This window comes from Oncorhynchus kisutch, linkage group LG21 (genome assembly GCF_002021735.2).
Source record: "Oncorhynchus kisutch isolate 150728-3 linkage group LG21, Okis_V2, whole genome shotgun sequence".
Classification (NCBI taxonomy): Eukaryota; Metazoa; Chordata; class Actinopteri; order Salmoniformes; family Salmonidae; genus Oncorhynchus; species Oncorhynchus kisutch.
The window spans coordinates 5079505-5093495 of NC_034194.2; the positions used below are offsets into that span (position 1 = coordinate 5079505).

At 42.7% G+C, this 13991-nt stretch overlaps 1 protein-coding gene across 2 annotated transcripts in view; it reads right to left on the reverse strand.

The window, feature by feature from the left end:
• Window positions 1-13991, reverse strand: part of negr1 (neuronal growth regulator 1) — a 372829-nt gene that overhangs the window by 74107 nt on the left and 284731 nt on the right. Inside the window, exon 7 of one of the 2 annotated variants that reach the window (XM_020455164.2) lies at window positions 11605-11646. The exons of the other annotated variant lie outside the window; for it this stretch is intronic. Coding sequence (XP_020310753.1) covers window positions 11605-11646 — 42 coding nt within the window. The remainder of the gene's footprint in view (window positions 1-11604; window positions 11647-13991) is intronic. 2 annotated transcript variants of the gene reach the window in all.

Below are 13991 nucleotides of genomic sequence, written 5' to 3' on the forward strand. Positions count from 1 at the left end.
ACAAAATGTGGAAAAAGTCAAGAGCACTGTATGTAATAGTAAAGATTATTCAGAGCAAAAAAGGGATCAAAAACAGGTAAATGGAAGAAAGAAACAATGTGAGAATGTTCTCCGTTTTGCATCTGTTCATCTTGGGACTGTATTTGGAGTGCTAATGAACAAAACACCTGCGAGTCTTGATCGTATTCATAGAATATATAAAAATATACACTATATATAAAAATATGTGGACACCCCTTCAAGTTAGTGAATTCGGCTATATCAGCCACACCCATTGCTGATAGGTGTATAAAATCGAGCACACAGCCATGCAATCTCCATAGACAAACATTGGCAGTAGAATGGCCCATACTAAAGAGCTCAGTGGCTTTCAACGTGGCTCTGTCATAGGATCACACATTTCCAACATGTCAGTTCGTCAAATGTCTGCCCTACTAGAGCTGCCCTGGTCAACTGTAAGTGCTGTTATTGTGAAGTGGAAACATCTAGGAGCCGCAACGCGTTCGCCGCGAAGTGGTAGGACACACAAACTCACAGAACGGGACCGCCAAGTGCTGAAGCGCGTAAAAATCGTCTGTCCTCGGTTGCACTTACAATTGGTGTTCACATTCCTATTGGTCATGTAATATATATATATATCCTCTATAATATGTGTGTGCAATATAGATAACAGATTCTACAATTCGGAAAAACAAGACATGTGGGACACAGAACCCTGCAAACAATAATGGGTCACGAAATGGTTGCCTAAAGTCAGGAAGTTTTGTCATGGTCCCCTGGAGGTTTTGTCCAGTTCCAGGATAGTCCCCGGGGACGTCCCCATGACACAACATCCCAAGAAAGTCCTAAAAAGGTCCTGGCATTGTCCTGACATGGTCCTCAGTGAAGTCCAGGGAACGTACAGTGAACTAAATAAAGGTCCCCCTGAGAACGTTTCCTTGAGACCATCACACAATGTTCTTAGAATGTTCTAAGAACGTTAGTTGGAAAACGTTGCACCAAAACCCTAAAGGGTCCTAATGGGAATGTTGCCAAATCTCCTCAGGGTTTCCCCTGTTTGCTGGGTACATTGTATGTCTCAAAATATTTGGAATGATGTTTGTTAAGCGGTCTATGATTTATGAAAAAAGTAAAAGGAGAAGCGTATGGGAGCGTATTCTATCATCTTAGCTTCTATATCGGGGCGGCAGGGTAGCCTAGTGGTTAGAGCGGTGGACTAGCAACCGGAAGGTTGCAGGTTCAAACCCCCGAGTTGACAAGGTACAAATCTGTCTTTCTGCCCCTGTGGGTTAACAGGCAGTTAACAGGCAGTTAACCCACTGTTCCTAGGCCGTCATTGAAAATAAGAATTTGTTCTTAACTGACTTGCCTAGTAAAATAAATAAAAACAATGAAGGATTGTACTTGTCCAGCCTGAGTACAAGTTTTTTTTGCTAACATGCTACAAATACGTGTCAGCAAGCATTCAGCAATATAACATTACACAGCTGGTTGCATATTAGCGTCACCAGCCTGAATCTATTCTGAATAGTCACTCTATTAATATAATTACTTCTGTATGTTTATTGAGTGATCATATTTGATTTAATTCACAGGCTACTTACAAAACCTGGTGCATTTGTCATTCAGCAGTGTTGTGGGGAACCGCCGCCCCTACCACATCAGGAGCAGAAGGCTGAGGCAATACGTGGCCAGGCACCAGTCCCACTTCAGGTTGGTCACATTTGACCTGGTCATAGGTCAAAATACTTTCACTGTCCTGGAATTCACCTAACAACCATTGATAATGTTCTCAGCAGAGGTGTGGACTCGAGTCACAGGACTTGGACTCGAGTTAGACTCGAGTCACAAATATGATGACTTGCAACTCAACTTTGACTTCAACACCAATGACTCGTGACTTAACTTGGACTTGAGCCTTTTGACTCGAACTGACTTGATACCCTCCCCAAGCCCAAATATAAAAAATTATGCTATTAAAAAAAGTGGGCAGTGCATCAACTCTTCATTTAACGGATTACAGTTTGAATCGGAGAGCAGCCAATCAAATTGTGCCAGCTGGGAAAAAGTTGCGTGTGGATGTGCAGGAACGTCGGCGGGTGAATTCAGATAGAGCCCTTGGAAAGAAGATACCCTAAATTATTATTTTCGGATATAAAGACTACGCTGAGGTCAACAGAAAATTGATTTCAACTTGCAAAACATGCGGGAAAGAAAAATACAAACGGAGCTGAAGCTGCACAAAGAACGGTAAGTCGTGGCTAATATAGCCGACAGCTATATATAACTTTGCTAGTGTAGCAGGTAGGCTAATGTAACATTAAATCAATGAGCCTCCACACTGTCAGTCATTGCACCCAAGATTGAGCTACAACTGGCTAGTGCTAAGACTTGAGACTTACTTGTGACTTGTAAAACAATTACTTGGTCCCACCTCTGGTTCTCAGTGCTGTGCGTATCAACTCTACCTTGTAGAGACGGTTTGGAGAGATGATGCACATCTCTCCTGGTTTGGAGTGTCAAACACACCACCCCTCCTGCCATCTGACTGCACCTGTTCATAATCTGTAATACATTACATACATCGAAGGGACTTCATCACCCACTGGAGACTTGAAGACATAACCTCACCCAGAGAGCTGTGCATGTCAGAAATACAGTGTAGACATTGTTAATGTTGTAAATTACTATTGTAGCCAGAAACGGCAGATTTTTTATGGAATATCTACATCGGCGTACAGAGGCCCATTATCAGCAACCATCACTCCTGTGTTCCAATGGCATGTTGTTAGCTAATCCAAGTTTATCATTTTAAAAGGCTAGTTGATCATTAGAAAAACCTTTAGCAATTGTTAGCACAACTGAAAACTGTTGATCTGATTAAAGAAGCAACAAAACTGGCCTTCTTTAGACTAGTTGAGTATCTGGCCAGAATCAAATAACTTTCTTCTGAAACTCGTCAGTCTACTCTTGTTCTGAGAATTGAAGGCTATTCCATGTGAGAAATTGCCAAGAAACTGAAGATCTCGTACAACTCTGTGTACTACTACCTTCACAGAACAGCGCAAACTGTCTCTAACCAGAATCGAAAGAGGAGTGAGAGGTGCCAGTGCACAACTGAGCAAGAGGACAAGTACATTAGAGTGTCTAGTTTGAGAAACAGACGCCTCACAAGTCCTCATTTGACAGCTTCATTAAATAGTAACCGCAAAATACCAGTCTCAACATCAACAGTGAAAAGGCAACTTCAGGATGCTAGCCTTCTGGCAGAGTTGCAAAGAAAAAGCCATATCTCAGACTGGCCAATAAATAGAAAAGGTTAAGATGGGCAAATAACACATACCCTGGACAGAGGACGATTGGAAAAAAGTGTTATGGACAGACAAATCTCAGTTTTAGGTGTTCGGATCACAAAGAAGAACATTTTGTCCAAGATGGCGTAGCAGTGAAGACGTGTTTTGTTCGTGTCTCGTGTACTTTTGTATTTTTCTTATTTTTTGCATATATATTTCAATTTCTTTTAGATTTTTTATTTGATTATACCTTCCGGTAACCTGCCTCACCCAATGTGATACGGTATCGCTATTATTTAAAAATTTTAGAACACATTCAAGAACCTCCAGAAGCTAACTAGCTAATTAGCTATTCAGTCATTGTTAGCCACTGCTAGCGGCTTTTACCCTCTGCACAGATACCAGCCCTGTTCTTAGCCTGGATAATACTCGCCAGACTACTAGCATTGGACTGTCTCTCCACAGCAACTCCATATTCCTAACGTAATCCCTGGACCACTACTTCTGATCTTCACAGCTGGCTTGCAGCTAGCTAGCTCACAGCTTGCAGCTAGCTAGCTCACCGTGGCACCCATTACCAAAGCAATCCCTGAGGCCCACCTCCCGACCTACTCAGCTGTTCACCCGAACCACACTCATACACAGCTAGAGCCCGATACTCCACCAGATCCTTGCTGTAAACTCTGGACCTTGGCACCGGATCACCGCTGCTACCGATTGGCTATAGTGGCTAACACCACTGCCACGAAGCTAGCACCAGTTAGCCGTGAGCCAGGCGCATCTCCCGGCCAGCAAACTAAATTCTACAATACCACTTTCGCCTTCTGGCTTGGATTCTCTGTCGACACGGCGCCCCGCCACACCACCACGACTGGTCTGCTGACGAATACTCCCATCCGCTGTGCCTTCAACCGGCCTCCGTCGGAGGGCTACTAACTTTAAACGCCTTGTCGCCTGCTAGCGTAGTGGCGGGTTCCCTGTTCCATCTACTGCTGCCCCCTGGACACTATGATCACTTGGCTACATAGCTGATGCCTGCTGGACTGTCCATTAATCACAGGCTCTGGCTCTGTGTGTAGTTAATCCGACCCTCTCTGCCTAGTCATCGCCATTTTACCTGCTGTTGTTGTGTTAGCTGATTAGCTGTTGTTGTCTCACCTGTTGTTTTAGCTTGCTCTCCCAATCAACACCTGTGATTACTTTATGCCTCGCTGTATGTCTCTCTCAAATGTCAATATGCCTTGTATACTGTTGTTCAGGTTAGTTATCATTGTTTTAGTTTACAATGGAGCCCCTAGTTCCACTCTTCATACCTCTGATACCTCCTTTGTTCCACCTCACATGCGGTAAATTCACCCATTACAACCAGCATGTCCAGAGATACAACTTCACTTATCATTACCCAGTGCCTAGGCTTACCTCCGCTGTACCTGCCCCCCACCATACCCCTGTCTGCGCATTATGCCCTGAATATATTCTACCATGCCCAGAAATATGCTCCTTTTATTCTTTGTCCCCAACACTCTAGGCGACCAGTTTTGATAGCCTTTAGCCGCACCCTCATACTAATCCTCCTCTGTTCCGCAGGTGATGTGGAGGTAAACGCAGGCCCTGCATGTCCCCAGGCACCCTCATTTGTTGACTTCTGTGATCAAAAAAGCCTTGGTTTCATGCATGTGAACATCAGAAGCCTCCTCCCTAAGTTTGTTTTACTCACTGCTTTAGCACACTCTGCCAACCCTGATGTCCTTGTCGTGTCTGAATCCTGGCTTAGGAAGGCCACCAAAAATTCTGAGATTTCCATACCCAACTATAACATTTTCCGTCAAGATAGAACTGCCAAAGGGGGAGGAATTGCAGTCTACTGCAGAGATGTCATGTAATGTCATACTTTCCAGGTCCATACCCAAACAGTTCGAACTACTAATTTAAAAAATGACTCTCTCCAGAAATAAGTCTCTCACTGTTGCCGCCTGCTACCGACCCCCTCAGCTCAGCTTTGTGAATTGATCGCCCCCCATCTAGCCTCAGAGTTTGTTCTGTTAGGTGACCTAAACTGGGATATGCTTAACACCCCGGCAGTCCTACAATCTAAGCTAGATGCCCTCAATCTCACACAAATCATCAAGGAACCCACCAGGTACAACCCTAAATATGTAAACAAGGGCACCCTCATAGACGTTATTCTGACCAACTGGCCCTTCAAATACACCTCCGCTGTCTTCAACCAGGATCTCAGCAATCACTGCCTCATTGCCTGTATCCGCTACGGGTCCGCAGTCAAACGACCACCCCTCATCACTGTCAAACGCTCCCTAAAACACTTTTGCGAGCAGGCCTTTCTAATCGACCTGGCCCGGGTATCCTGGAAGGATATTGACCTCATCCCGTCAGTTGAGGATGCCTGGTCATTCTTTAAAAGTAACTTCCTCACCATCTTAGATAAGCATGCGCCATTCAAAAAATGCAGAACTAAGAACAGATATAGCCCTTGGTTCACTCCAGACCTGACTGCCCTCGACCAGCACAAAAACATCCTGTGGCGGACTGCAATAGCATCGAATAGTCCCCACGATATGCAACTGTTCAGGGAAGTCAGGAACCAATACACGCAGTGTATTTTATTTATTTTTTCAAGCAGAAATGTGCATCCTGTAGCTCAAACTCCAAAATGTTCTGGGACACTGTCAAGTCCATGGAGAACAAGAGCACCTCCTACCAGCTGCCCACTGGACTGAGGCTAGGTAACGGCTGGCCATGCCTTCCTCCTGGCTACTCCATCCTTGGCCAACAGCTCCGCCCCCCCCCCCCCCCCACCCCACAGCTACTCGCCCAAGCCTCTCCAGCTTCTCCTTTACCCAAATCCAAATAGCAGATGTTCTGAAAGAGCTGCAAAACCTGGACCCGTACAAATCAGCTGGGCTTGACAATCTGGACCCTCTATTTCTGAAACTATCCGCAGCCATTGTCGCATCCCCTATTACCAGCCTGTTCAACCTCTCTTTCATATCGTCTGAGATCCTCAAGGATTGGAAAGCTGCCGCAGTCATCCCCCTCTTCAAAGGGGGAGACACCCTGGACCCAAACTGTTACAGACCTATATCCATCCTGCCCTGCCTATCTAAGGTCTTCGAAAGCCAAGTCAACAAACAGATCACTGACCATCTCGAATCCCACCGTACCTTCTCCGCTGTGCAATCTGGTTTCCGAGCCAGTCACGGGTGCACCTCAGCCACGCTCAAGGTACTGAACGATATCATAACCACCATCGATAAAAGACAGTACTGTGCAGCCGTCTTCATCGACCTGGCCAAGGCTTTCGACTCTGTCAATCACCATATTCTTATCGGCAGACTCAGTAGCCTCGGTTTTTCTAATGACTGCCTTGCCTGGTAAACCAACTACTTTGCATACAGAGTTCAGTGTGTCAAATCAGAGGGCATGTTGTCCGGTCCTCTTGGCAGTCTCTATGGGGGTGCCACAGGGTTCAATTCTCGGGCCGACTCTTTTCTCTGTATATATCAATGATGTTGCTCTTGCTGCGGGTGATTCCCTGATCCACCTCTACGCAGACGACACCATTCTGTAATCTTCTGGCCCTTCCTTGGACACTGTGCTATCTAACCTCCAAGCGAGCTTCAATGCCATACAACACTCCTTCCGTGGCCTCCAACTGCTCTTAAATGCTAGTAAATCCAAATGCATGCTTTTTAACCGTTCGCTGCCTGCACCTGCACGCCCGACTAGCATCACCACCCTGGATGGTTCCGACCTAGGATATGTGGACATCTATAAGTACCTAGGTGTCTGGCTAGACTGTAAACTCTCCTTCCAGACTCATATCAAACATCTCCAATCTAAAATCAAATCTAGAGTCGGCTTTCTATTCCGCAACAAAGCCTCCTCCACTCACGCCGCCAAACTTACCCTAGTAAAACTGACTATCCTACCGATCCTTGACTTCGGCGATCTCATCTACAAAACTGCTTCCAATACTCTACTCAGCAAACTGGATGCAGTTTATCACAGTGCCATCCGTTTTGTTACTAAAGCATCTTATACCACCCACCACTGCGACCTGTATGCTCTAGTCGGCTGGCCCTCTCTACATATTCGTCGCTAGACCCACTGGCTCCAGGTAACCTACAAGTCCATGCTAGGTAAAGCTCCGCCTTATCTCACTGTTCACGATGGCAACACCCACCCGTAGCACGCGCTCCAGCAGGTGTATCTCACTGATCATCCCTAAAGCCAACACCTCATTTAGCCGCCTTTCCTTCCAGTTCTCTGCTACCTGTGACTGGAACGAATTGCAAAAATCGCTGAAGTTGGAGACTTTTATCTCCCTCACCAATTTTAAACATCTGCTATCTGAGCAGCTAACCGATCGCTGCAGCTGTACATAGTCCGGTAAATAGCCCACCCAATTTACCTAACTCATCCCAATACTGTTTTTATTTATTTACTTTTCTGATCTTTTGCGCACCAGTATCTCTACCTGCATGACCATCTGATCATTTATCACTTTATCCCAGTACAGTCAAAAACAGGCAGTTAACCTACTGTTCCTAGGCCGTCATTGAAAATAAGAATTTGTTCTTTACTGACTTGCCTAGTTAAATAAGGGTAAAATAAAAAAAATAAAACTCCAGTGTTAATCTGCAAAATTGTCATTATTCGCCTACCTCCTCATGCCTTTTGCACACAGTGTATATAGACTCTTTTTTTTCTACTGTGTTATTGACTTGTTAATTGTTTACTCCATGTGTAACTCTGTGTTGTTGTCTGTTCACACTGCTATGCTTTATCTTGGCCAGGTCACAGTTGTAAATGAGAACTTGTTCTCAAGTAGCCTACCTGGTTAAATAAAGGTGAAATTTAAAATTTAAAAATTGTAAGACGCAGAAAATATGAAAACATGCTGGAGGAGTGCTTAACACCATCTGTCAAGCATGGCGGAGGCAAGGTGATGGTCTTGGGGTGCGTTGGTAGTGGTAAAGTGGGAGATTTGTACAGGGTAAAAGGGATCTTGAAGAAGGAAGGCTACCACTCCATTTTGCAACGCCGTGCCATACCCTGTGGATGGCACTTAATTCAAGCCAATTTCCTCCCTCTACAGGACAATGGCCCAAAACACAGCTCCAAACTATGAAATAACTATTTAGGGAAGAAGCAGTCTGCTGGTATTCTGTCTATAATTGGATGGCCAGCACAGTCACCAGATCTCAACCCTATTGAGTTGTTGTGGGAGCAGCTTGACCGTATGGTACGTAAGAAGTGCCCATCAAGCCAATCCAATTTATGGGAAGTGCTTCAGGAAGCACTGGATGAAATCTCTTCAGATTACCTCAACAAATAGACAACTAGAATGCCAAAGGCTTGCAAGGCTGTAATTTATGCAAATGGAGGATTATTTGACGAAAGCAAAGTTTGAAGGACAATTATTATTTAAATTAAGAATAATTATTTATAACCTTGTCAAATTCTTGACTATATTTCATATTCATTTTGCAACTAATTTCATGTATTTTTTCATGGAAGACAAGGACATTTCTAAGTCACCCCAAACTGTTGAACAGTAGTGTATATGTTTAATCTATTTTGAATTTGAACATATACACATTTTCTACTACTTATCAACTAATTTTAACATCCCAGTACAGTCAAAAACATATGTTTTATATATTTTGTCAACAGTATGAGTTTGGAATAATACTGTGAAATTGTGAAAAGGATGATAATGCCCTTTTTAGTGTAAGAATTGTTGGAAAAAGGCCACCTGAAATGTTGACCTGTTTTGGTGAGATGGAGACAAATCAAGTGACAAATCAAATTTGTCACATGCAGCGAATACAACAGGTGTAGACCTTACAATGAAATACATACTTACAAGCCCTTAATCAACAATGCAGTTTAAGAAATAGAGTTGAGAAAAATATTTACTAAATGAACTAAAGAAAAATGAATATAATCGATGGAAAAGTAACAAGATATGTATATTACAGTAACAAGGCTATATATAGGGGGTACCGGTATCAAGTCAATGTGCGGGGGTACAGGATAGTCAAGGTAATTTCTAAAGTGACTATGCATAGATAATAAACAGCGAGTAGCAGCAGTGTAAAAACAAAGGGGGGAGGGGATTTAGTGGGGTTCAATGTAGTCTGGGAAGCTAGTTGATTAGCTGTTCAGCAGTCTTATGGCTTGGGGGTAGAAGCTGTTAAGGAGCCTTTTGGTCCTAGACTTGGCGCTCTGGTACCGCTTCACGTGCGGTAGCAGAGAGAACAGTCTATGGCTCGGGTGACTGGAGTCTTTGACAATTTGGTAAATTAATTAATAGACCAATAAGAAAGAGAGTTCCAAATAACAGTTAGCTTTCAATTTTCTCCTCCCCACTCAGACCACTCTCAGGCAGTCCTAGAAAAATTCCTGCTTGAGGAATTGCTCTTTATTAATAAGCTATTTTTGTTCATTTTTTACCATTTTAATTGAAAACAATCACAGAAATGGCTACACATAAATGGTTTGATATTGAGATAAAAATGGCTGCATTAACATTTCAGTGCATACTGTAGAGGTGCTCAAACAAGACAGAGTGATATTCAAGTACTGGACCGACCATTTAATATCATTGTCACAACCATGCGGTGTCATACTGTACTGTCACTAACCTATAGGAAGAGGTCAACTGTAGAGCACATTTCACAAATCTCATGTAGAAAACATTAGCCAATGTGTTGTTTGCAAAAAAGGTACTTAACCCTTTTATTGACATTTCAGTGTTGTTTAAGAAGGCAATGTTTTGTGGGCAGGTGCTGCCACAACCATGCAATTTACTTTGTATATTAGATAGTCGTGTTGACCATTTTTACTTTAACTTTCATAATAGTTTGAGCATGTCAAATGAGACCAAGCAAGAATGCAGTCCTAAATGAGCATCAATGGTATTTGAAGGGAATCATTACATTGTTTAATCTACATGTTTGATGAGGTTTAGCATCAATTGATTCCTGTTTGACATATCCAAATGACAACAAATGTCGTTCCCTACATGGACCTTTCCCCCACTCCTCCTTTGTGGAGCTGACAGAAGATAATTCTATATCTTCAACCTAATTAACAGACATGGTTTAATGAGTTGGAGGCTACCTGTTGCCAGGAATCTAAAACAATTGCCTATGCCAAGCTGCTCAGCTAGCGCACTGCAAAAACATTACTACAAATAAAATGTGGAACTTGGAACAAAACAAGAACAATGGGACGTCGAGTTAATTTATCTCCACAATTGATAGCAGTGGTGTTGCGTTGGACCATGAAATTGTCATTTGCTCTGCAAGCATTACAGAAAATGAGAGTTCAGGGCTATGTGTTGTCAGAGAGCAGGATTTGACTTGCAATTTGACAAAATCCCCATGGAGATCCATTTCCAAGTAAAAATGTAAGGGATGCAGGAGAGTACATGCTCATACAGAGCCACGTCTCCAGAATGGAACATGAAACGATGGGCAAATCCATGATGCAGGATGAAAAACTCTGGATAGCGCTGAGTAGATTTATCATGCAATGTCACTCGCCATGTGTGTCTGTGCATGTGTGTGTGTATGCGAGCGGGGTGTGAGTATGTGTGCAAACAGTATTAAGCAAAATAATGTAACCAACGTGAGAGATTACATTCTGCGACTTGCTTAAAACCATAAGAGAGGGAGAAAAGACGGCCTGGCAAAGGGATTATTCCGAGCTGTAATTTGAAAGCAACAGAAGTAGAGTGGAAAAACACCTGCCACATCGACAGCAACAGGTTAGAGAGGCGGCACCAGCAGAGCCCGGCTGCTTCTGGAAGGAGAGAAACGGAGACAGAGCCACTGCACATAGCAAACAACAAAGTAACAGGGTCCTTTCACTGACATCCTGCCCTTCATGCAGACTGTACTTAGCTAGCATAGGGGGCGGGATGAAGAAGCCAGAGTAAAGCCATCAGCAAAAGGAAACGCATCGGTCCCAGAGCCATATGTAACAGTCACTTTTATGATGCCACTACGCTCCAAAGGAGAGAGAGTAAAGGAGGTGGGGGTGTGCAATGAGACGGACGAGCTGTTTACATTGACAGGAAGAAAATAAAACAGAAACAAAACAGAACCAATCCTGAGAAACCAAAATGAACTGCAAGTGAAAGCACATACAGTGAAGCTGTACCCCAGCAGGCATCCCAGCCAATCAAGAGAGAGGAATTGGAGATGGAGGAGAGGTTTTTAGGTTAGTGTGGAGTGGATCCCTTTGCTGGTTTACGTACAGCACGGTGACATATACTGACCTGAGCGGGAGACAGCACTAGTTGCGGTGGGTTCAATAATTGCTACAGGGAAAAAAGGGGGAAAGAAGGAAAAAAGAGGACATTCATGTATTATTAACAGAATGAAGACGCAAAAGAAAATAATAATCCACATTCAAGGATAAAGGACAGGGAATGAAGACAAAACGACCCATGCCTGAGGTCTGTCGTTTCTGTAGTAAGCTATAAACTAAACATGCTTATCAACAACATATCCCTTCCATTAGGTCTGAATGGTAAAGGCCACTGCTGAGTTTCTCAAAATGTTGTTAGACTGAGTCCATATGGAGCTCATCAAACTTCCTTGTCCTGAAATTATAAACTACTGACCGCCTCTCGCTTTGATGCGTGGAATCAAACTTGGCTCAATTAACAATCATAATTACATCTGCACCTTGTTGGCAGCCGTTTAATCATATTGATGTAATTTGATTTTCACTTTAATATCACGCAACTCTCCCCATTTCTTGTTCTCCTTTTTTTTGGAGTCTGCCTGAAGAATGAGGAGAGAGAGAGAAAAAAATCCTCTTTGATCCCTCTGAGGGGAAAGTGAATCCCAATCTGATTACCTTATGAACTCATTTCAAACTGAGCGGGCGGTGGCATTTGGGGAATCGAATAATGTGACATCCTGAAATGTCCACATCCACCATCTTGGAAAAACAGTCATACCCGATGTGTCTATTAAAGGTCTTCCTTTTTATAAATTTCAAACGTTCATATTTACATAACTATATGACAAATACATGTATTTAGTGTAGTTTTCGGCATTAAAGGTCCTATGCAGCCATTTTTATCTCAATATCAAACCATTTCTGGGTAACAATTAAGTAACTTACTGTGATTGCTCTACTACACTAGCTTCCGACATACCTAACTTTGCTGTTAAAATATAAAAACCATGAGATACCAAACCCATTCACAAGCTTGGTTAACTCTTGAGGTTCCTTGGGTCTCCACCGAACTAGGCAAATACACTTTTAGTTTTAAAGCACCTCATTGCTGGGAACTACAAAATACATTACAACTGGATGTTCTGGTGCCGCTAAAGCAATTCAAAATATTGATTGGGACTCTCCCAGACAAACATGGCTTATTTTTTTTGATAGGACTGTCTGGGAGAGGTTTGAGTGGGGAGGGGAAAACTGAAAATGTGCTGTTACTGGCAGGGAGGTTTGGAACTCCCTTACTTATTGGTCTATTAACTCATTTACTGCATGGTGATGTCACCATGGAAAGCCAAAACTCCCTCCCATCTAAACAGGCATTCATTTCAGGCGGTCTTTTCAAACAGCTCTTACACTAAATTTCACAATTTCACAGTATTATTCCAACCTCATAGTGTGAAAATGTATATAAAACACAGGAAATTGTGTTTTTGACTGCACTGGGCATACTGTAACATTGTACATACAGTTTATTGATGCCAATGGTTGAAGCTTTGCAGTGCTGTTACAGTATGCTATTGTGTTAAATATATTCAAAATATAGGATCTAGTCTATCATTTCAAATATTTTTACAAAAGAAACCACGCCTTAGGGTGTTTTCACACTTGCTCCCCTTTCAAACAATTTGATGTGCAGTGTGAACACTCCAAGGTTCGCTTGAATTCCGCAGGTTCTCCCCAGGTTCTCTCATCATTATTCCCACACCACACACTAGACTACTACAAAAACTTTTCCCCTGCCAAAACGATGTGCAGGTTCGCAGAAAAAACTTGTGCTGTTTTTGGATATTGATTAGCGATGGTCAAGGATGCACAGACATTTTTTTGTTCAGATAATTGGTTTGCAATATGTGATCTATATGCTATAAGGGCTTCATAATCTGTTTATTCGATTGTGGGGTTTGAATAGTGTGAAAAGACAACAACATATTTGATGGGAATCGTTACATACACTGAGAAAAAAGGGTTCCAAAAGGGTTCTTCAGCTGTCCCCATAGAACCCCTTTTTTCCAAGAATAACTATTTTGGGTTCCATGTAGAACCCTCTGTGTAATAGGTTCTACATGGAACTCAAAAGGGTTCTACCTGGAACCAAAATTATTCTACCTGGAACTGAAAAGGGCTCTTCAAAGCATTCTCCTATGGGCAGCGTTGGGTAGGTTACTTTCTAAATGTTATCGATTTCAGTTACGAGTTACCAGTCTAAAATTGTAATCAGTAACGTAACTTTTGGATAACCCAAACTCAGCAACGTAATCTGATTACATTCCATTACATTTAGATTACTTCCCCCTTAAGAGGCATCAGAACAAGACAAAAATGTATGTTACCAATTAAACGACATCTATTGCAAGATAAATCAATGTTAAAGTTTACATAGCTGGCCATATATGGATGTTACATTTTACTTTATCGGTTGGT